The sequence below is a fragment of the Enoplosus armatus genome, chromosome 4 (genome assembly GCF_043641665.1).
Source record: "Enoplosus armatus isolate fEnoArm2 chromosome 4, fEnoArm2.hap1, whole genome shotgun sequence".
In the NCBI taxonomy this organism is placed as follows: Eukaryota; Metazoa; Chordata; class Actinopteri; order Centrarchiformes; family Enoplosidae; genus Enoplosus; species Enoplosus armatus.
Window position 1 is genome coordinate 23,232,746 of NC_092183.1, and position 22,602 is coordinate 23,255,347.

General features: G+C 40.9%; 1 protein-coding gene across 1 annotated transcript in view; it reads left to right on the plus strand.

Annotated features, from left to right (window-relative positions):
• Window positions 1-5,892: 5,892 nt before the first annotated feature.
• Window positions 5,893-22,602, plus strand: part of arid3c (AT rich interactive domain 3C (BRIGHT-like)) — a 72,631-nt gene continuing 55,921 nt past the window's right edge. Inside the window, exons 1-3 of the mRNA XM_070904771.1 lie at window positions 5,893-5,931; window positions 6,238-6,891; window positions 19,245-19,325. Of these exons, the coding sequence (XP_070760872.1) occupies window positions 5,893-5,931; window positions 6,238-6,891; window positions 19,245-19,325 (774 nt within the window). The remainder of the gene's footprint in view (window positions 5,932-6,237; window positions 6,892-19,244; window positions 19,326-22,602) is intronic.

The following is a 22,602-nucleotide window of genomic DNA, read 5'->3' on the forward strand; positions in this document are numbered from 1 at the left end:
TTTGCTGGAATTAAAGAGAGAGGAGCGGAAACAATAGCAAGGTGACCAACTAGACATGGACAGAGGATCCCAGACGATGCCTTCTGAACCACAGGACAAAGTCATTACTTCTTAGAATAAAAAAGGCTAAATAAATTATTGAAGAGTTGATGCCCTTGCAGTGAGAAGCAACTAATTAGCTTGTCATCATTAGTGGAAGTGGTCAGTGTGTGACAGTTGTGAAGCGATTGATTTGCGCCCGGCAAGTTGGTCGACAATCCCTAGAGGTTAATCATTGACAGGATGGAGGGGTCAACCTCTCCATGGCTCAAGGCGCACGGGGTCGGTCAATAACCCTTCATCTGGAACTCGCTGAGAATTTGTCTCTCAAGAGCCGCTGCTCCTCAAATCATCATTAGCTCCCAACTTTATGAGGAGATTAGAAACACGGATGGCCTTGGAGGATGGAGAATGGAACAGGTTCAACACTAGATAGACTATATATATATATATATATATATATATATATGACATTATTTCAAATGTAGTCTATGCTATAACCATTTCTAATATGTATCCCCTGAGCAGTTAAACCATACACACAATGTGAGACACAAATGACATCATCATAAAGCTTTTCACTTTTATTACTATCTATGATTCAAATGAGCAACAAGAGCTCAACTGTAAATCAGTGGTAACCTAGTGGCCTAGGATGAAGTTCAGGGATTACAACGTGGTGAGCTCTCTTCTTTCTAACTTCAGTTTAGTGCAATTCCTTCTCCATATCCACAATTCAAAAGCCAGTCTTTCAAACATACAGTGGGGTCCAAAAGTCTGAGACCACATTAAAAATCTCAAAAAGATTTATGTAAACCTGGAAATAATCACAAAGTTTGAGGATTCAGAAACATTTAAAAACACACAAAGTCATGCCATGTAAAATGAAGAAGAAATATTTTGATTCTGCACTATTTTTCGGTCAGCAATCAAATTTGAGCAAATTTGTGGCACTGACCAACTTAACCGCTTCGTAGAAAAGGTCAGATTTCTTTGAGTTGCATCTCTTCCATTGAAGTATGCGTTCAGATGACACTCAGGTGGACATGTTTCTGACTTGCCCCTGACCTCTATATTTATTAGGCAAACATCTTTGAATTGCTTGTTCAAAGCTGTGGGCTAACATCTATCTTTGGGCTTATAGGTGAACAACAGCTGAACAACAAAGTAGACAGAATTCCTCTACAACATTTGGTGTCACGAACAGGATGGACACTTCACCGAGCTGGCAGGTGTGTATACACTCAGGGACTGGATTCCGCCTAAGGCTGGACACTTGGTCGGTGGACAGTGATTGCTCCATGCTCAAGATAAAATACATTTCTGTGAATTCATGTTTCAGAAGATGTTTTTGTGAGAAACATGCAAAAGGCTCTGAAATGATAATTCCTCTGGGAGGTTTCTTGTAATGACAAGTCCTGTGTGACAGACCCATTTTTGTCTAAATGCTTTTCAAGAAATGTAATGGGAGTGTAATCCCATTATCGTAAACCCTGTGTGGCCAACCCATTTTCTGAATTAACACAGAGTTGAAGAAAAAAAGAAAAAATAGAATAATAACGTGAATAGGAAAAGGTTTCATGTTTAAATCTGTGTAGATAAGTGTGTTGTTTGTTAAGACTGTGTGTGAATTTACAGGAAAAGGTCTTGACGTTATGTCACAGATATCTCTTTAAACTACTGCTTCTCTGTCCCCCAGTAACCACACTGATTATCACTTTATTATATAAAATCACTTATGATAAGAGGTTGACCAGATTAGGTTGAGTCAAGTGTTATCATCAGGGTTATACTTTACAATGGAACTACCCTGTCCCAGGAAAATTAAACCAGGAACAAATCAAAGCAAAACCCATAAAAAAATATCATTGCACACGTGGTTCATCATCTACTTCATACTAAAAGATCAACACCACTGTATTATGACACTGTGTTTACAACAGACACAACATTTGCTTGTATGATTTACATCGGAAAATGGGACAAGGCCGTGAGTCACAATCTGCCCAACCCAGGGTTTTTTATATGTTTCCATTTCCAAGTAGCTGGTCAATATCACTGATCATTATTGATGTACACATCTGCTCTGCTTGTTCCTCTCCCTTGTCTGCCTCTTCCTCTCTCTCCCAGCCCGGTAAATCCATTCCGCAAAGAAAAACAAAACAAGTTACATTGAATTTTGATGGGGTTTCTTTATCATCTCACTACTCTTCACCAACAGGGTGTAAAAGATAAAAAGATATTATGTCAATATAAGCTTTATAAAATGCATAGTGTTATTTAGAATGTATAAAATGGATGAGAGGTGGCGTGATTTGTTTAAGATCTCAGTATGGATAACAGGATTGATGGTGTGGGGGATCATAATCATAACGGCTGCCCATTGACACACAATGATGCTCTTAAAGAGGATCACATGCCGTTAACTGTATTTCCACCGAATCTTAACAGTTTACACAGTAAATGCAACAACAACATTTGTTCTGAACAATATTGTAATAAAGTGTAAGAAAGGAAAAGAGGGAAGAGAGCATAAAAAAAGTCATTCATTTTCTATTTAAAATGGCTCTCACTCTCAGGTCTGTCAGCTTGCTGCTCTAGTCAAGTCTTCTGAACTGCCACTAGGTAGCGCTGTTCTACAGCAGACTGTGTCAGTCCTCTACAGTGTATGCCACTTAACACTATGTACAAGAAATAAATCAACTTGTCATGTATGAGAAAGTGTGTGTATTGCTTTTAGAAAGCAAAATAATTCTTTAGAATCCCTTTAACAAACAAAACATGGGATTGTCTCAGCAGTTGTTGGACATGGCTGTAAATATAAATATATGATATGTGTCATATGTTTTGCCTTTCACCCTTTTTCTTCTTCGAAATGTTGCTGTTATGCTCAAACTTTAACATATCTAAAACATCACATGGACTCATCTCAGCATGCGTGCCGACTACAAATTGATATTAAGATGAAATCATACAATTAGCTAGGAAACTGGATACTGCAGGGTTAAAAAACCTATGAGGATCTCTGATGTCCTTTTTGTTTTTTGTAGTCAAGCCGTCTCATTTAAGATTCTGCCACTTGGCTCTGTGAACAGCCCCTCCCTCGGGGTGCCCCTCAGATTGCACTGTGGCAGTTTGATGTGGAAGCAGGTCCTCTTTGGTGGAATTTTCTGTCACAGGAATTCACCGTTTTAAGGCTCCTATCATAAAATCAGTGCAATACTTCAAGTCTGTCACAGCATAAACCACGGACACTTTCCCTAAACTAATATGCAGGTCAGGGAGACTGACTGCATGGCTCAATGCTCATGTCAAGGTCACATTTTAATTATAATTATGCGAGACAAGAGACTTTGGAAACCCTAGAATCTGACTCCCCTCCAGCGCCAAATCCCTCTCTGGTGTCCCAGTGCATTAAATGGACAACATATGGCCGTGCAAAGGTCCCCCCCACTATCTAATATTTTAAAGGGGACCTATTATGCTCATTTCCAGCTCTATATTTTCATTCTGTGATTCCACTAGAATCTGATTTATCTGATTTATCTTATTGTGGCCCTTCATGCAGCCCCTCAGTTCACCCTCTGTCTGAAACAAGCCATTTGAGCTCCTGTCTCTTTAAAGGCCCCCCTCCCTAAAAGCCCACTTTCTTCTGATTGGCCGGCCAAGTTCCGGAAGTCTTTGGAAGAATTTCCAAAGGTAAACTGTAAACCTAACGTTACTAAGCAACGTTGACATAAACATAAACATCTGGTCTGTGCCTAGAGCAGAGATACCATATAAGGACATCCGTGCCTATATGACATCAGATAGACACGGCGGTTGAAACAGATCCTCTTTAAGGGAAGTGTAAATTACAGGGGCACATTGTTCTTCAATGTTCAATATTCACATTTAGACAAGTCATTAAAACCACTTTAATGCCTTTGCCCCAAAACACCTAATTAGGAGTTTAAAAGTAGCTTTACAATAAACAGAACAACAATTACCTACAATGAAACTCACAGAAAAAAATAAAATAAAAGGAACTTCAGAAACTCAGTATGTGTTCAGCAAATTTTTCCTTTCATTGTAAAGCACAAAGGTGTAGAAACGGTTCACAAAAGCCAACATTCCTCAGATAAATACATTCATTCTGAATGAAAAATTTACCCCAAAGAATGTTCAAAAGCAGCCCCTCAGTTTGCTTAGTTAATGTCACAAGATCACATTAATTTTTGTATGAATAACAAAAGGTTTCTTGCGTGTTCAGGTGTCAGACCATCCTTGCCTCTAATTTTCTACCCAGATCTGATGTGATTCTGCACAGAGAAGAGGAAGACTGACAGACAAGCCCTTGAAGGAGAACTGAAAGACAAATTATTTTGTCATGTGTACTCAAAAGAAGATAAGAGGCGCTTAACTAAAAGCACCGCTGACAAATCTGTAGATTTATTCTTTTATTAGTATCAGTCTCTCACACAAGTGGCAGAAATTGGTCTCTTTATATGACATTTTAGCCAGCAAGTAACAGATGAACAAATTGGATGAAAAGGGCAAATATGGCTGTGGCCACAAATGGCACAGCTGACCTTCATTTTGGAAACCGCTTTGAAAAATGAAACTCAAACACCTTGAGTTCCCAGAAGAAGCAGCAGTGCTCTGAGAGTGCTGACGCCCGCTGATGATAACTGCTTGGCTTCAGTTAAATGTTATATCCTACATCACAGTTGCAGTGCAGCACAGACACAGACATATAGTATAATAGTTCTTATTTTTCAAACGGCAACATATGCTAACTATGTGTAAAATATGTAGGGTTAGCGTGGCAGCCAGTGGAGGACAGGTGTCCTTTTTTTTTTTTCTCTTACAGGAGATGCCCCCCGAGGTCAAGATAGTGCTAATGACCATTCACGTGAAAATACAGGTGAAGGTCCCCAGTAGGGTTGGCCCGATATGACAACAAAACTTCAGCGAATTTCCCACACTGGTTTGTGCTGAGGTGTCTCTGCTGTTAATATCTCTGTAGGTCATTGTGGTCACAAGGCCGCAAATCAATGAGCAGGACTTACTTCATGGCAATATCAACTTCCCATTTGATATTTTTTGCATGGTAGTCTACCTTGATTTGTCAGGTAGGATTAGAAATCTCAGTTTCAACTTGCAAATGTATTTATTATGTGGGAGGGGGAAAAAAATTGGTACTGAACACACACACACATATCCCAGGAATACACAGGTGAGGCTGAATGGACGTCAATCTACTGTTAAACACATGAAAGCAATGAAATAAAAAAAAAAAAATCAATTGTATTATTAACACAAAACAGCAGCAGGTCAAGTTTCTCAATTGACTTTACAGCATAACTATCACTATGAGCTGTACACACGGATTATTGCAATATCAAATGTACACGCACCATGATAAGGGACAGATCATAATCAATAATCCTGCCTATAGCTTTACAGAACCCCCCCCCCCCCCCCCCAACCTGTTTTCCATTTGTTTATGTGTTCAAACAATACAGAAAAATATATCATATAGGTCTCCATCCTCTCCATCGGGTCCCTGAGGTGTAGGCTGAGTCTCGCGCGCTCTGTGTCTGTCAGTGTTGACGCGCCGTTGGCAGATGGAAGCGGGAGGGCTGATCTCTGCCTCCAGAGGTCATTCTCACTACAGTTGCCACTTGTTGCCAAAAGCAGCTCGGGGCTCCACCATTCAACACCAAACACAGTTCAAGTATATTTATTTCAGCCAGCTACCGGGACCTGCATGTCTGGATGCTGAATGCGGGACCGTTTGCGGGACTGAAAGGAAGAAGACTCCGTGTGATCCGGTTGATAATATCTCGGCGCATCTGACAAGAGGGAAGCATGGTTGATAACACAAGTATAGCTACTAAATCTGCTTTGGTAAGCGTCCAGGCTTGGTTTCTATTGGATTATTAGACTTAATACTCCACAGCTGATTATGTTTTCTCATTCAGTGCACTTTAATCTTTTACTAATAGTGTTACACACTCAGAAACTTTGTATTTGGACAGTTTAACAGCGTTTCAGCCACTTAGTTTGTGATGTTCGCTGAGCCAACAAGGTAATTGGAAACATTTAACAGGTTCTCCTCTTTATATTAAAAAGCAAAGTGTCTCCGTGTGTGTAATCTGTGTAAAGTGAGCCGTGATAATCATTACGCGACCACCCTCTCGTCCCCCTTCGCAGCAAGGCTCCTTCTCGTCCGCCGGCAGCCTTCCCCTCCAGGCTCCCTCCGCCTCCTCCCACAGCCCGTTCCCCGGCGCACAGTCCCACCAGCCCGGCAGCGGCGGCATGAAGCTCGAGGCGGTCATGGAGAATCTGCAGCGGCAACAGGCAGCGCGGCTGGCCCTGGAGGAGAAGCTCCGACAGGCGGAGACAGAGAAAGACCTCCGTTCCATGGTGGAGTCCCAGATACACCAACAAGCTCTGGCTTTCCGCCACTACCAGGCGGCGATGCGAGGCGCTTTGGCCGCCGGAGTTGCCAACTCGCCCTCCGGAGTGACGCTCCCGCTCATGGAGGCCCGCAGAGCCGAAGAGGACGGGAGTTCCTCCAGACCGGGCAGCGACTGCAAGGAGCGGGACGAGGAGGAAGACGACATGGATGACCCGGAGACCATGGGTGACGACGAGGAGGAGGGTGAGGACGACGCCGGGTTGAGCCACTACCAGCACCTACACACCTCATCGCTCCAGGGAGCCTGCCTACCTCCGAAGAGCGCACCGATGCATCTCATGGCCAGAGTCCCGGCGTCCTTCGCCCCGGCCCGCCGCGCGGAGTCTCCGTCGGCGCATCCCCAGTCCCAGCACCACGAGTGGACCTATGAGGAGCAGTTCAAACAGGTAAGAGCAGAGCCACTCACCTCAGGGTGTGTGCTTCACTCACTGATATTTGTCACTTATTTGAGTAACTTCATTTAGCCTTTACACAGCCTGTTACACATTTAGTTACTTCTGGTCCTATCAAAACAAAAGCTCTCTGAAATACTTGAATGTCTTTTTTTTGTGTGCCGTCTCCTATAGGAGATACATGGTTGACAACATCACTTGATATTGTGTTGCACTTTCTGAAGGGGAAAAAACATATATTCATGAAGTGTTTGTTCTACAGTGTGAACTAAGTTGATCTTGTGAAGTTGCTGTAAAAAGAAAATTGAAGTGAAAATTGGACTGGAGAGTGGAACTATAGATGTAAGTTAGACGAGGCTTTCTAACAAGGCGTCATGTATAAAGGACTATAAGCTGTAGCTATTGTTTTTATTAATGGATAATAAGTAAAATACTAAGATTTTATAGATAAGTTATAAGATTAATGACTTTTAAGTTGCCAGGTTGTGAAAAATCCCTTTCATCTGATTGGACAATACAACCACTTGCCTTCCAAAAAAGATCTGCCTTATTTATAACTACATTATTACCAACTAGAAAGTGTATTTACTCAGTTCTAAAAGCTTGGGCTTGTGTCTATCCTTTCCATTTGGTAATAGTACAAAGGGATTCTTTACAACCTGGTGACCAAAAGTTGTTCTTATTAGTGGTTTATGTCTAGATATAGTCATTAAAGTTAAATTATTATTAAAGTCATTATAAACCCTTTATAAAGGGCTCCTCATTTGTAATGTCTTGTGTATGTGTTCATCGCATTGCACCCTAAACAACTCTTTTGTTTTGTTCGCGGCTAGTTAATGACAGCAAGTTATTTGACTGATATACAGCTGTCTGTGTATTTCCAGCCTGCAGCAGGCAGATCTATACTCTCTGAGTGATCGTGGATGCTTCATGTCATCTTTTATTTATGATGGATCATTTGCAGACTTCCCTAAATGTGATGTGTACATTAGCGACTGCATTAGCGCCGCACATTAAAGCAACTCAATGCATGGAAATGCAATTTAAATAGGGGCTGAAACCAATAGCCTCAGTGTAGAGACAATTACATGTGGAGGATGGTGAAGGGAGCCTGTGGGAGAGAAAACACTCGCCATCCAAGTCTTTGTTTTCTCTTCACATCTATGATTCATTAATGCCGTATTAAGAATTGTTCTTATTACAAATTATGTATGCCAGCTTCATAGGCATTTGAGTGGATAGCTTGCCTCACTTTTACCATCACAGGATGTGCTGTAAGTGTTCCTTGCTCAAGCTATTAGATGTTGTGAACGGTGGAAAAGCCTCAGCAGATGGATTAGAAATGTATACTTCTATTGTTGCCCTTAGTTTTTGCGAAAACTCATTTTATTTTCATTTTTTCAAGAAGTTTTCTGTGGCGGTGCATGCGTGCTCCACGTAAAACCAGGCTATACGCTTCAAAGATTCCTCAGGATGTGCAGTTATTGTGGGGGGTCATTTGTATGTAGCCATTCAGTGTAATGGTCATGGGACAATAAAAGGATGCTTATGGCTGCTAGGCAGACAGAGTGGAGCCAGCATACTAAGCGTGCTCAAAGCTGCAAAACAAAACCACATTTGAAGGCAGTAAATGCATCTTTGGAAATAGGAACAAGATGTCGGCTAAATATAAAAAGGCCCCACTGAGGCGGTGAAGTTTTAATCTGATCTGAACCAAAAAGGGACCAGCCGGTGTTTACAGTGGCTCCTAAATCACTTCTGTAGACCCTAGGGCCAACATGGGAGTCAATGCTGGCAAAAAGCACAAAATATACAGTATATACTTAATGTATATTTTATGACTAAACTTTAATTTCTTGACATTTGTATTACTTTTTTTTTTATCGACATAACATCTTACATTCTTAAATGGAATTAAAAGAAAACCACGACCCCAATACTTAGTGCAAAGAATGGTGAAGGTGGCTGGTCAAACTTATTTTAGTTTGTCAGTCTCAGCAGGAGACAACGTAAAGCCGAATCTGAAGAGATAAGAGCATAAAAAAGGAAAAAAAAACAACCATAAAATAAATTCCTGGCAGTGACAGAAAAAAAGATGCTGAGCGGAGACGACAAAAAGACCTAAGGCAGAGAGACACAGTGAGGCAGAGAGAGAGAGAGAGAGAGAGAGAGAGAGAGAGAGAGAGAGAGAGACGGGAGCTGCTCAGGAAATGCAGGAAACTGGACCTGGTGGTATTCCAGCCTGGCTCACGCCCAAAAAATGCTGGGATCTCCCTGTCTGGCAGTGTGTGTGTGTAGCTAGGAGTCGGCTCTGTGCCAAAACTATTACGAAACAGAAACAAAATCGCGTGTGGTTACACACATGGCCATGCTTCCTCTCTGATACGCACACACACACACACATTATTTACAATCGTGTGGCACGGGTATGTGAGCCTAACATAACACAAAAGAAAAAATATATAACAGTAAACTGTAGTACTCAGTACTGTTCCATATGAATCCCACTCAAAAAGCTAGATTTTTTTGTGTTAAACCCCCCAAAAATACCCAATGGCAGAAGAACAAATAACCTGGAAGTGGACACATGCATTGTCTTCGGCTGTTGATCCATCTGCAGTGAGCTCTTTTACAGCCTTTGTCTGCTGCTAAAGGCCACTACAGAATATACTTTGAACTTGCTTTCAGTGTTGCCGAAGTTCGGTGGCTGAATGCACAGACATATCTGAGAGCACTGCTCTACCACAGAGCAATAATGTAACTCCCGACAACAATTAAAGCAGACATGATGTTCACTGTGGCGAATTACTCACTGCGGTTTCAAGCCTCTGCGTGGTGGACAGAAAACATGGTCTGGAAGGAAGGAAAACATAACAATTATCATTTGTAAAATGCTGAATTGATCCACTGAAATATGAAAGGATCTTAAAGTAAACTAGAACTTTTTAAATGATATAAAATGTTTATGAAAATTGTAGTCGGCATCTGGATCTTATGGCAGTCCTATAAGGACAAAACACTGAGGCAGTGCACTGCAAATCCAAATCCAAACACCAACAGTGGTGTTGCTGGTGCTCCAAATGCAAAATGCTTCAAAAAAGCAAATGTAAACTAAAACTAAATTCTCTGCAGTTCCTGAATTTGGATTTTTATGCTACCCCGTACCAATGGATCATCATCTTCCTCTGTAAAAATGAATTCAAAGCTCATTTCTCTTAATGTTTGTTGAAATGTTTTGGTCTTTTCTGTTCATCTTCGTGTTCTCACGCGTGTGTGCACCGCATTATTTGGATTTGGAGAGAATTTCTCATAGTGTCTCAGCGTTTTGAATATAACATATCATGGCTTTGTCCTGAACTTGCCCATTGTTGTCCCTGGTGTTTACACAGTCCACACCAACCTTCATCAAGACATCCAATGTCTTGACAGTAAGAAATATTAGAACATTTGATGAATTCGGATTTGGGGAGCATTTCTCCTAATATTTGTGTTTTTTTTTCTTTTTCTTTTGTCTCTTTGTATGTGTTGTATCCTCTGGGCTCACCGTAAGATCTGCATGATGATGAGTACCACATTCTGATAGACAACCCAATGATATATGTGCCTGATTGCCTTCATTGAAGTCAATGTGGCATTAAAAAAAGAAAAGTGTTCTGACATGCTCTAACTTGAAGTTAGGGAATCCTTCAAATGATTTTGGATCCACACCAAAAAAATTAATCACTTGTTTGTGAACTGTCTTAACTTTTCATCAAATTTCATTAGCATCTTATGACATTGTTTTCAATCAATAAATCAATCAATCAAACTGGACTGAAGATGTATTCTCAGTGGCAGAGGTAACGGCATGCAGTTTTAATTTGAACTTTGACTGGAGAGAAAGCAGTCTAACTAGCTGAATGTCTGTTTGGTTGTGTTTGGGCAGTCTCTTTCTCTGTACTGGACTTTCGTCTGCAGAATCTCTAGCCACACAAGACATCTACATCTGGACAAAGTCATTATTCAACCTCAGTATTAGTGTAATGTCCTTTAATTACAGTTCAGTGTTCTTATTCGGTGTTGTTTCAAGATACAGACTGTCTATTTCTACACTCTAAAGACAAATGCTTTGGCTCAACAACAAAAGAAATGTATGCAACAGTTTGCATCAAAGTTGTGACAACTACTAATTAAATAATGTTCAACCAACGAACTACATTGAGGAATTAGCTTTTTCTCTACAAGCAAAGGTATTTTTAATTACTACTTACTGAATAATTGGTAGCATAAGCACAAGTTGATTACTCATAAGAATTAAGTTGTTCCAACAAGTTTTTTCCACATTATTCAAAATAAATTTTTTAAGTGTTACGTCTTAATTACCATAATTATAAGTTTGACAACCTATGCTATGCTAAGCAATGCCAAACTAAATTACACTGCTAAATATGACTAGCGTTAGCTAAGTGTGGTAGTATAACATATTCCATTAACTGTATTAGCAGGTGTAGCCTAACCTCTGTCGTCGAGTCCACTATTGGTCATGTCACAGTTTAGAATATGAGCCATGAGACACTGTTTCTAAACAACCTCAAACAAATCTTTGGCATTCCTGTACTGACATTTCAGAAAAAATTAAGTTCTCGAGCCAATTTCGTTAAGTCACCATAACTTGAATTGTGCATTAAGTCAATTAACACAGAAGTTTGAGTTTGAATTACACACAATATTAAGTTGATGTTACGTTATTATGTCAACACAGCTCGTCAAATAATGTTTGCAGTTTTAATCAATAAATTCGAATTTTCAATCTTGCAACTGCGCAAGAATTACTTTTTAGTGTGTAGAAGCTTCCTGAAATAACCGTTGAGGCGTTTTTGCCGTTACTAATCTTCACAGATAGACTGATTCAGAAGCATTGGTGAATAATGTCATGCACTGAACATGTCAGCAATATGTGTTTGTGTTTTGGGGAGCCACTCCTTCTTGTGAATCGCACCTCTCCCAGCTTGTTTTTCCAACAACCGTAGAGAAGTGGTGGTGGTGGTCGCGGTGGAGGAGGAGGAGGAGGAGGGAGCTCCAGCTGTACTGGTGTATGATTTCACTCCCCTCCCCCCTGCCACTCAAATCATCCTCACAGCAAAAAAATATCCATCTTCACACGTCATGTGGTAAACCAGTTAAGTCCTTTAAGGCACATTTTCTTGAAACAAGCAAAAGAGGCGAATTATTTAGACAAATCTAAAGGTTTTTTTTTTTTAAATAGTGTAATGTTCTTCACACAAATGCAGCAACTGGATTTATCCTGTCTTGTTTGAAAATACTGACTCTAGTTTCTTGAAGATTCCTGAAACAAGTTGATTTGAATGGAAACCGTGAATAAATAAATCTTACCAATGTGGCAGAATTATTCGGTTGTTTCGGTAAACTCAATAACAGACAAAATGACTGATTAAGATGTTTTTTGCTCTTTTTTTTCTTCAATCAAATAGCTGTCTGAAACTGTCCGAGACTGAATTGTACACTGAGCTTTTGTATAAGATTATAGCCAAACTTTGACAGCTGTAATGGAATGGTACAGCAACATATATGGGCTTTCATGACTACTCTTTAAAGGACTCTACCGGTGCTTTTACTAGTGCTTTTTGTAGTACTACACCACAAACGTATGCTTTTTATGAATGTTTTCGGGTGATCTTTCCTTCTGTCCCAATTAGAGCCTAACTGCATTTTTGAGGCGGGTACTGAAATTGATATTTGAGTGATTTTAGTTTAAAAGTAACAATAACAATATTTGTAAATTACATTTATTCATTTTTAAACACATAACATGAGCAAACTTTTTTTGATAAGGATCCCTTACATATGTTTCTAAACAACCTCAAACGTATCTTTGGCTTTTCTTTGACATTTCTTGCTACTTATTGGCCCGACATAATTGTGATGTGTGTGTGTGTGTGTGTGTGTGTGTGTGTGTGTGTGTGTGTGTGTGTGTGCGTGCGCGTGCAGTGTGTGTGAGGAAGGATCTTTGTTGTATCTGAGTGAAAAGAAGATGTCTTCCTGTTTCTGTCATTTGTCTTTATCTGACAGCTTCTCAGAGCCTGGCCGACCAACCCGAGCTAGTTTTTCAGGCAGCTGTTGCTTCCCATTCGTTCCCTGTATGCTTTGAAAATCAATTAGCGCACTCTTTAAACTTGCATGAGTCGTGAAATGTATCAGAGTGAACATCCAGTCTGTATTTAGTACGTTTCAAGGAGTCCGCTTCTGGTGTTTCGTATCATGCAGAAGTGAAGCAAATGGATTCCCTGGAATGTTGGATGTAGAAGTGCTTTCAAATTTCACACCAGACATTGTTTGCAACATGGTTAACTGTATCTGTATCAGCCCTCCAATCTCACCTCTATCAGGCAGCACAGGCAGTGTGTGGGCCCCCTTGCCTCCTGCCACATATTCATCTAACAGCTGTAGCTCACTTTAAAATGTGCTCCGTCACTGGAAATGCTTTAATGGCATTCCTGGAGTCTTTCACTGTATGCCATTACAGTTATATGGTGGGCTGCCTCATGGCCGGGGTGGGGTGGGGGTGGGGGGTTTACTGGCATCACTGGGTCTCTGTAAGACCAGGAAAAGTCTTCTAATACCAGAGCTGGATTAACAAGCCCGCGACTCTTGCGTCTATTGGTGTTCACTTCTTCACAAATGTTTTGTTTGTAGAAGGGTGATGAAGAAGGAAGAATCTATTTTACTTCATTTATTTTATATACTATATATATTTATACACAGAAACGGTAACATTAATCCCACATAGGAGTACTGGTCTCTGATCTCTGGGCATATAATGAACTGATGTATCTGCTGTATAGCCTGTACTGGATGGGAACTTGGAGGTGAAAGTATGTATACAGTCTTCAGTGGTGAGTGGGGGAAGGCCAGTAGGGCTCCCCAGCCATGACTGATACAAAAACAATATATTTTTTGAAACCTTAGTTTGGGGAATATAATGCTTTTCTTAATTTTCTTTCCTCAAAATGTGCTAAACTGCACGATAAGGAACCATGCCTTCATCACCTTTAAATTCTGTGAAGTTCTAATGGAAAACGTAATTTATCATTTCATTATTTTCGTCATCTGTTTTATCGGACTATCGACAAAACCCAAAGTATTCAGTATTCAATGTTTATGGCACATAAATGATTAATCCATTCATTCTAAGTTGATGAAACTTGCAGGAACGCTGGTATCAGTATTCACTCCCCTTCTCTCCTCACGTACACACACACACACAAACAACCCGGTTCCTTTGCGGAGCCTCCACTGTGCCAGGGATGACAGTATGTTGGGTGTCTTTTCTCCACCTGGGAGTCGGCAGGCAGCGCAAAGTGGGCTTGGCACAATGCGCCATTGAGACGTACTTGTTTTTACTGCAAAATGGCTCCTCTCTTTTCATTAAAACAGAGGCAGGGTTAGCTTGTTCAAACACCCTCCCCACCCTCAATGTGGGTGTTACTTTTTAATCGCAGTGGCCTGGAATTTCTGCAGCTGCTTGCAAAAGCCCCCCTCTCTGTTTACGAGACCTGACTGTTGGGCAAACATTGCCTCACCACTGCGTCTCTGACTCGCTTTTTCCATCCTGCCATTGTTGGGGGGGGGGGGGGCTCAGAATTACCATGACGACGTGTTGTTTGATTGAATGCATGTGTATATCAGCTTTTATCATGTTGTTGCTGCTAATATTGCTATAGGAGAAATGTGGTGTAACGCAATATAATGGGGCACTGGTAGTTATGGGGCCCTGTGAGGCCCTTAAGGGTTGAATTATTAGGTTTTTGAGCAGGCTCACATGAGGGGACGATGTCACAAAAATTAAAGGGCAAAAATAAATGTGATAACAAATCTGTCAACACTGTACTTGTACAACAACCGAGTAATGCTGGGGAAATACTGATTTTCAGTTCATACATTGAAAGCCACTATAAAGAACTACATTTCTACTCTTGCTCTATCTCCCCTCATACCAAGCTGCCAGAAGGTTTTTTTTTCTTCTTCGCCTTGTTTCATTTGCACAGATTTGACCGCTGGACTGTTGCAGCAGTCCCCATTTATTCCCCCTCAAAACACTTGTTGCTCTTTCCTCAAGACCCTTTGGATTAGAGTCAATGTTTCGCTCAAGCAAAAACATTTTCAACTTGCACGGATGCTTCTACACCTCAATTTGTTTGTATTCATTTTCCTTTTTTTTTATGGGCTTTGTTTGCAGGCCCAAGTCATTACCATAGAGCTCACTAACCCTTACCCGTACCAGTGGGTTGGTATTATCTATCCACTATTCACGTATACTTCATAGTAATGCTGACCATTTTCCAAGGCATCCCATCAACCTTTACGTTTTTGTGTTGTGTTTTTGACATCTTCCAGGCAGCCACTGGGTTCCGTTCATTTTAGTACGTCAACTTGCAGAAATGTATTATCTGCCTGATTTAGGTTATCCACAATGTTCTGCATGTGTTATGTTAATAGCCCTTACCAAGTAATCTCAGGAACTATGGAGTTCAAGAAACGTAACAAGTTTGTGTTTCCACCACATCCGAGGGACCATAAAAGACGAAACAAAAACAGCACGTAGTACTGCCCCTAGAGCAGGGAGTTTATTGGGGCCGGTATCTATGGTCTAGGAACTAAATTTAGAACCTGGTTCCTTTGGTCAAGGTTACTGTTTTCCCGAAAAGGCTCCTGTGTCCCTGGAAAAGTTCCTTTGGGGAAAGGGGAATGTGTTGCATGGTAAAGTAGTACAGACTTAAGTAATCTAAGGGCGGCATGGTGGAGCAGTGGTTAGCTTGTTGGGGGTTCGATCCCCGCCCCTCATTCCAGGAGCCAAATTTCTCTAGCTAAAAAAAGTCTTGTGAGACCAAATGACTTGTTACCATGGACATTTTTTGAAGTGAGCAGGTTGGTACTGCTTCGAAATACATTAATATGCATCAAGAGAAAAAGAAAATATACATCAAGAAAGATTGTTATTCAGTGGCCATGTCATTTCTACTTTATTTACTACTCATCTTTTTCTTCGGAAAGACTGAATGTTAAGAGCCGGTGCACACAGATCAGTCCACCTGCAGAGGCTACAGATAACAAACCCCAGGGCAGAGAATTCACTGATTCTTCAATATACGTGACCTTCAGCCTCATTTGCATTCACTATAATGGCCATTCAGCATTTCTTTTTTTGACCCAATGTATGCAATCAAAAGCTGTCCAGTCAATGGCTGCAGATTTGCATGTGCCACCTGGGTAGCCGCTCTGCCCTAACAACACTGAGTAATCTTTAATAGTCAAACGCCAAGCTAGCAGATTAGATTGCTGTGTTTGTGCGTCAAGGTCTCCGTGGAGCACTGAGAAGGATCTGTCGTCGCTGCTGAATTGGTTCTTGTATGATGAGCCCCCTTTGAGATGTTCACTTCTGCCTTCCGTCAGTGTGTCCACAATGGTAGAGCTCATAACCTTAATTATGTCCTTAAATTATCACAGTGTATGGCAGTTCCACATATATACACTGTATATTTTATGTGTGTTTGATCTAACTCTTTGTTGACATATACGATAATAATGATTATTTTGTTAGTTGACAAAAAAAAATCAAGTTGCAAGTTTCATCCAAACGTACTGTTTAGATGCGATCTCTGCAATTTACTAAACATCTACGCTGCTTGGCCCTCCCTGTCCAACTTGCGGGTCTACAGGCTTCGTGTAAAAACGGCCAGGTTCTGACCTGCAAATACTGTTCAGATTCAGATGTTCATGACATGTGACGAGTGTTCACATCATCGGACAATTAAAAATGGTTGTTTGATTGCAGAGTTGCTCGTACATTACAGCAATATATCCATAAAATATGGGATTAGTTACATTGAATGCTGGACTTCAGTTGACATGGCGCATCCGTATATTAGCTGCTGTATTAAGTGCCAGGTGAGATATATCTGAGCTTTCCTGAAAAATTGTAGTTGCAGTTACAACTGGGATGTGAAGTCTTATACTGGTCATTACTGAAAGTACTGACATGACATGAAAGTGGCAGTGATCAGTGTAGCTGGTATCATTTAACCTGAAACCTGGGGGCAGTCTCCCGAGTCTTGGGCTTGTTGGAGATGTTTATTCCATCTTTTCATCCCATTTGACCCCAGTCTAGACAAAATGAAGTGAAATGCACAACCTAATGTTGAGTAAGGTCCTGTACTAGGGCTGGATTTTTAGTAATCTGTGTTATTACAAATGTGTCATTCTGAATGAGGTCTTCTGGAGCAGAACCCAGAAGTGGTGGTTTCACTTTGCCTCCTGCTGCTTACATTGGGAGAAATGAACCCTGGTCATGGGTCTGGGTGGCTTCTATTCTTGTTTCTTGGATTGCGTACCTTCCCTGCTCCTCTTGCCCAAACGATGATGGTTAAAGTGTTTGCCAATGACCCTCCAGCCTCCCCTCTCTCACTCCACTTCTCTGATTATTTTACACAGCTGGGTAATGAATATCTGCTTTAGTCCTGGATGGATGGGAGATCTGGGAAACCCGGGGAGGATTGACATGTACAGGACATGTATAGGACATGTATTTTAGATGTGAGGGTGGCAACTAGCTGATGGACACAGAAAAGAGATACACACACCAGCTCCATCTGTTGTACCTCCTGTCATAGATTAATGTGTTTGTGCAGGTGTGTGTGTCTGCATAATGCATGCCATTACATTCCTATTGAAGCCTGAGGGGCCTCTCTGTATCAGCGCTCTCCCATATACTCCCATGTCAGATAGTGAAGCAGACGTGTGTGCGCATTTTAGCGTCATGGTCTCATTTTCTCTGCTGTGGTCTCCAGATTGAGGGTAATCCGGACCTGTCCAGTCTGATCTGTCCAGGGCCAATGGGCCACAAAGATCAGGTGTAACATAAGTTGATTAACCTCTCTGTTAATCCCGCTCACAGGGGACTTTATTTTCATAATGCCTTGCGACACAGCTTGGCGTAAGCATCTGGCCATGATGGCGGTGGGACAGTGGGAAAATGTGAAAAGAATGAGATCGATTTGAGAGGAAATTGAACACAAGAAAGCATAACCAGATATAGGAGTCAAAGTGAGGATTTACAGTCACTAAAAGAAACAAGGAGGCTGAATTTTCATCTCCTTGACGTCAATGAACATTACATTACAACTTTACATGTGCTTTGCATGGAGTACTTCATAGAGATTTTGCATTCCTTTTGTATTTTAGTACCCTTCCTATGGACACATTTGTTGTGTGTGTGTGTGTGTGTGTATGTGTGTGTATAGAGCCCCACCCCCTTTTCTCAGCAAACCATTGGCCCACTGTCCAACCCTCATGGGAGATGGAGCTGTTGAATGGTGAAGAAAAATGACAAGGTGTTCAAATTTGACTGCCATTAGTATATGCTCATATATCAGATTTTTTCTTTTAGATTTTCAGAGAGACTTACTGTAACCAGGATTTTAAGATCTGAGGTCATGAGTCCAAGTTGCCTGAAAGCTTCCCCACCTCGTCCAAAAGTAAAGACCATTTTTATCATTTGTATTTCTCAAATTTATAGTTTCTAGTAAAGTTTTTTTCCCCCAAGAAATAGTCAATTAAACTTTAAAACTTTCTCTACAATGCCAGGAATACAACTCTGATTCATTTTATTTTGTTACATAAAAAGTGTCAGTATAGTCAAGTCCATACTGGAACAAACCAATTTCACACCCACCATGTGTCATTTTTTTAAATTGTAGATTGTAAACTCCCCTTAGGTTGCTGAAACCTGACAAAATACAGAGGACATGACCTCAGCGTCCTCAGTGATAGCTATGGCTCCGGTTACAGATGCCATTGGGATGCCTACAGGATAGAACAATCGGTAGGACCAAATTTTTACAAAGACGCCAAATGTGTCAGGCTGAATGTATAAAATATTATATATAATATCAGAGGGTCTAAATAATTCCATTTGATGGAATGTTGCGACCTGGAAAAAGTTTGGCTGAGAATAAACATGTTTTTCTACATACAATTGTAATTGTAAAGTAGTTGTCAGTAGTTGAGCTTATTTAAGACTGAATCTCTCAGCAGGTCGTATAATGCAGACTGGTAGCTGTCACAGACGCCTGATCGTAAATTTTAAAGTTATATTCGAACTTTTGTGGATTCATAATAATCCAGGCGAAATCCGTGTGAAATGATTTCGCCTCCCTCCTCCAATTTTTGAGTTTTCTTCCAATGCATTTTTCTGACATTACAAACATAACATTGATTTTACTTTCTTATGTGAGCGCTGCCTCCGCTATCAAACAGATAATAAAAAAGTGTTTCCTTTAAAATGTCTTCAGTCAGACAGAGGCAGCGGGCTGGCACAGAGGAAGCTGGGACATTCAAGTGGCAGTGGCAGTTCAGAGCCTCTGATTCAGGAGGTCAGTAACTCCACCCATCACTAATCACCCCCCCCCCCCCCCCCCAACACACACACACACACAGACCTGCTATCTCAGATGCCACCACAGCCCCAACCCCACCCCACCCTCACTCATTTGGCTGTGAGTGACAGGGCGACATCAGCCTAACAATAGCTGCTGCTCATGTTTCCTGCCCTCCTCTCGCACCACTGCAGTCCGATGGAAAGACAATACCCTTTCTGGCTGATAGAGAAGTGTGAGGTGACACTCTACTGAGAGAGCTTCCTTAGTCAGTCCACTAATCAAGAGAAGCCATAAAGCAATGGAGGCAGGAGCACAGCGTCAGGTTTCGAGTCACAAAGGGGCAGGAGCTACCCCTACAGCACTGCTCAACATTTTGATGAACATATATTAGAATATATATATATATATATATATATATATATATATACATATACACACACACACACATATATATATATATATACTGACCTGACCAATATAATAGTGAGTCAAGCCAGTACATAAATGCTTTGACAGCATTTAACAGAGAATGAGTGAATACTGGACTCATCAGGTGACACAAACACTGACTCCACATGAATGCTAATGTTGCTCTGTGTCTGCTGGATGTGTAAATGGACAAAGTGTGCATTGATTTGATGTTTCTTTCCCCTGTAGTGTGCAAAATTTATTAATGCAGCTTTAAAAAAAGGTACACTCATTTTTATTATACATCCCAAATATTTATTTAAGGCACGTCAGGACGATTATGGGAAATGGAACTATGAGCTGCTCAAACTTTAACAGTGAGCTGGGATTGCTGATTTGTCGATGCTATTGAGTTCACCTTAAAACTAAGGTTAGGGTCGATTTATTGCATAGTTAAATCAATAATACAAACCCGACACAGTGTTATTAAGAAGTTTGAAACCACTTCAGGAAAAATTAAACCTCCATAAATGATGAGCTCAAATTATCTCACAAAAATGACCCACATGTCACCACAGGCCAAATCTACGAGCTTAAAAGCTTAATAAATAATAATAAACAACAAAATGAACAGCAAACATCAGTGTTTGATTATTGTTTGTAATGTGCATTTGAATTTCCACAACGTATTTCTTATTGACAGCTAGCTGACTCTGGAACATTCTTTAATGCCCCCTAAAAGGGCACGACAAGGGAAACGGTTTCCAGGGGACACTAAAAAGTAATGCACACAGCTGGGACATGCATGTTGTTGCCATTGTTTGTGACTCATGGAGTTATTGAAGTCAGCTATCTGCAAGTGGTGTTGGAAAATGAGCTAAATTGCACGTTGTTGTTGGTGGGACAAGCACGTCCCAGTTATCGTTCCGTTGTGTGCACTACTTGTAGCGTTTCTGTAATTCGGTTGTGTTTTCTCTCTACGCAGCATTTTTTTCCTAAATGCTGTGCATGTGCTGTCAGATTGGTGAAGATGTTGTCTTAATTCGCCTGTTTTCTCTCTGCGTTTTGGCCCTCGGGACCACCGTAAATATCAGCATTTTCCAAAAGCTTTTTTCCCCATACACACTGCAGAACAGGCTCAGTGTTAACGGAGTACTCCAGTGATTTAGTATTGCGCTTCCAAAAAGTTGGTGGCTCACAATATACGGATTGAAAGAAGAATGATGAAATATCCTGACCCCCTAGTATGGTATGTTGAATTTTTGATTGATGAATGCTGTGAGCACCATAAATACAATTCCATTCACCTCATTTGTATTAAACGGTGGGGGGCAGAAATATCAGACATATCTCAAAACCTGGACAAATGAATTCAAAACTGTCTGCATGGATAGATGCCACTAGTTGTAGTGATTTGTGTGAACTCAGCCTTAAAAAGGAGAGATTTACCTCTTTTGTGTTTAGTAGATGATGTTGATGCCACTACTGCAAATATTGTGAGACTCAATATGTGCAGAGTCTGTTAACTTCATAGTATTTTTCATCGAGGAGTGGCTTTTTTTTTTTGTGAAAGTTGGGAGTGAGTAGCGCTAGAGTTTCCAACCCTGAAGTCTTACATTTGTTTGTTTAGAAAGACAAACTGCAGAGCTTTGGGCATCGATGGCTCCTGCTCAAGAGCTGCTGTGCAAAAAACGAAGTACGGGTGGAAATTAGATGCGACGGATGCTGAGTAATTAGCCGAAGGTGTTGATGGGAGCCTGCGGTCAATGATCTGCTCTGTCTGTCAAATGGAGTTTTATCCCAGATGGGTGGGGTGGACGGTCGGACAGACATGGAGTTGTTGGAACATGCTCTTCTTGACAGGTTTTCAAGAATCATGAACAGGTTAAGAATGCAGGACTTGTGAGCTGGGAGCTTCAGTGAGTGCCGTGAAGTTTTCACAGGTTCAAATTGCTAATGACACATGACCACATTTCATCCATCTTTTGACACAAGTGCATCGACGAGAGGCTGAATAGTTCGACTGTCATAATATCTAATGAATGTGTAGCCTGACCTTCATGCAACAATGAGCTGAAAGGCAGTGTTGGCGTTGGGAAAGCAGGGCCACGGTGTCTTTGCTTGTACAGATGATCAAAGCAACACTACTCCACAGTGTTCTTCACCTGTAGAAACTATTGTTTGATTGTGATCATCAAACCATTGCTCTTAGCTGTTTTTCTTTTGTCCAAACAGCTTTGTACACTGGGCTCTGTATCTTTTGTTCACTAATAATGGCCTCAGGTCATAATGGCATCCTACAAACAAAAGACTTACTAAGAGAATTCATTTCTTCAGAAACATTTGATTAAAAGCTTTTTCTGAAAACCCCCCAAACAAAAATGTTTGTGTTGGCGGTGATTCAGAGCTAAAACAGCTCTGGAAACTGTGCTTGCACATATTTTATTGGGTGAGCTAACAGTCCTGCTACTGCTAACAGAAGATGCTGCTAAATGACTGTTGAATATCCAAACTTAAACTAACAACAGTTTTGGTTGGCCAACATAGCACCTTGTCATTGTTGAGCAATTTTTTTTTTGTCGGCTCAAGTTGGTCCAGCGGTAAATAATAGATAGAACATCATCTTTCCATCTATCTAAAATTATCAATCTTTTCTAGTTACAGCTTCTCAATTGTGAGAATTTTCTGCTTTTCCTTGTCTTATTATAGTAAAATCTAGGGCTGCCTTTCTGAAAGTCGAAGATTCAAATTATCAGGCGGACACCCCTCAGTTGACTGAGATTCTTGAGTCGAGCAGTCGTTTTCTTTTGTCAGTCAGTGTGCAGTGTCTTTCTGGGGACATTTCGATCCCCAGAAGTAGCTG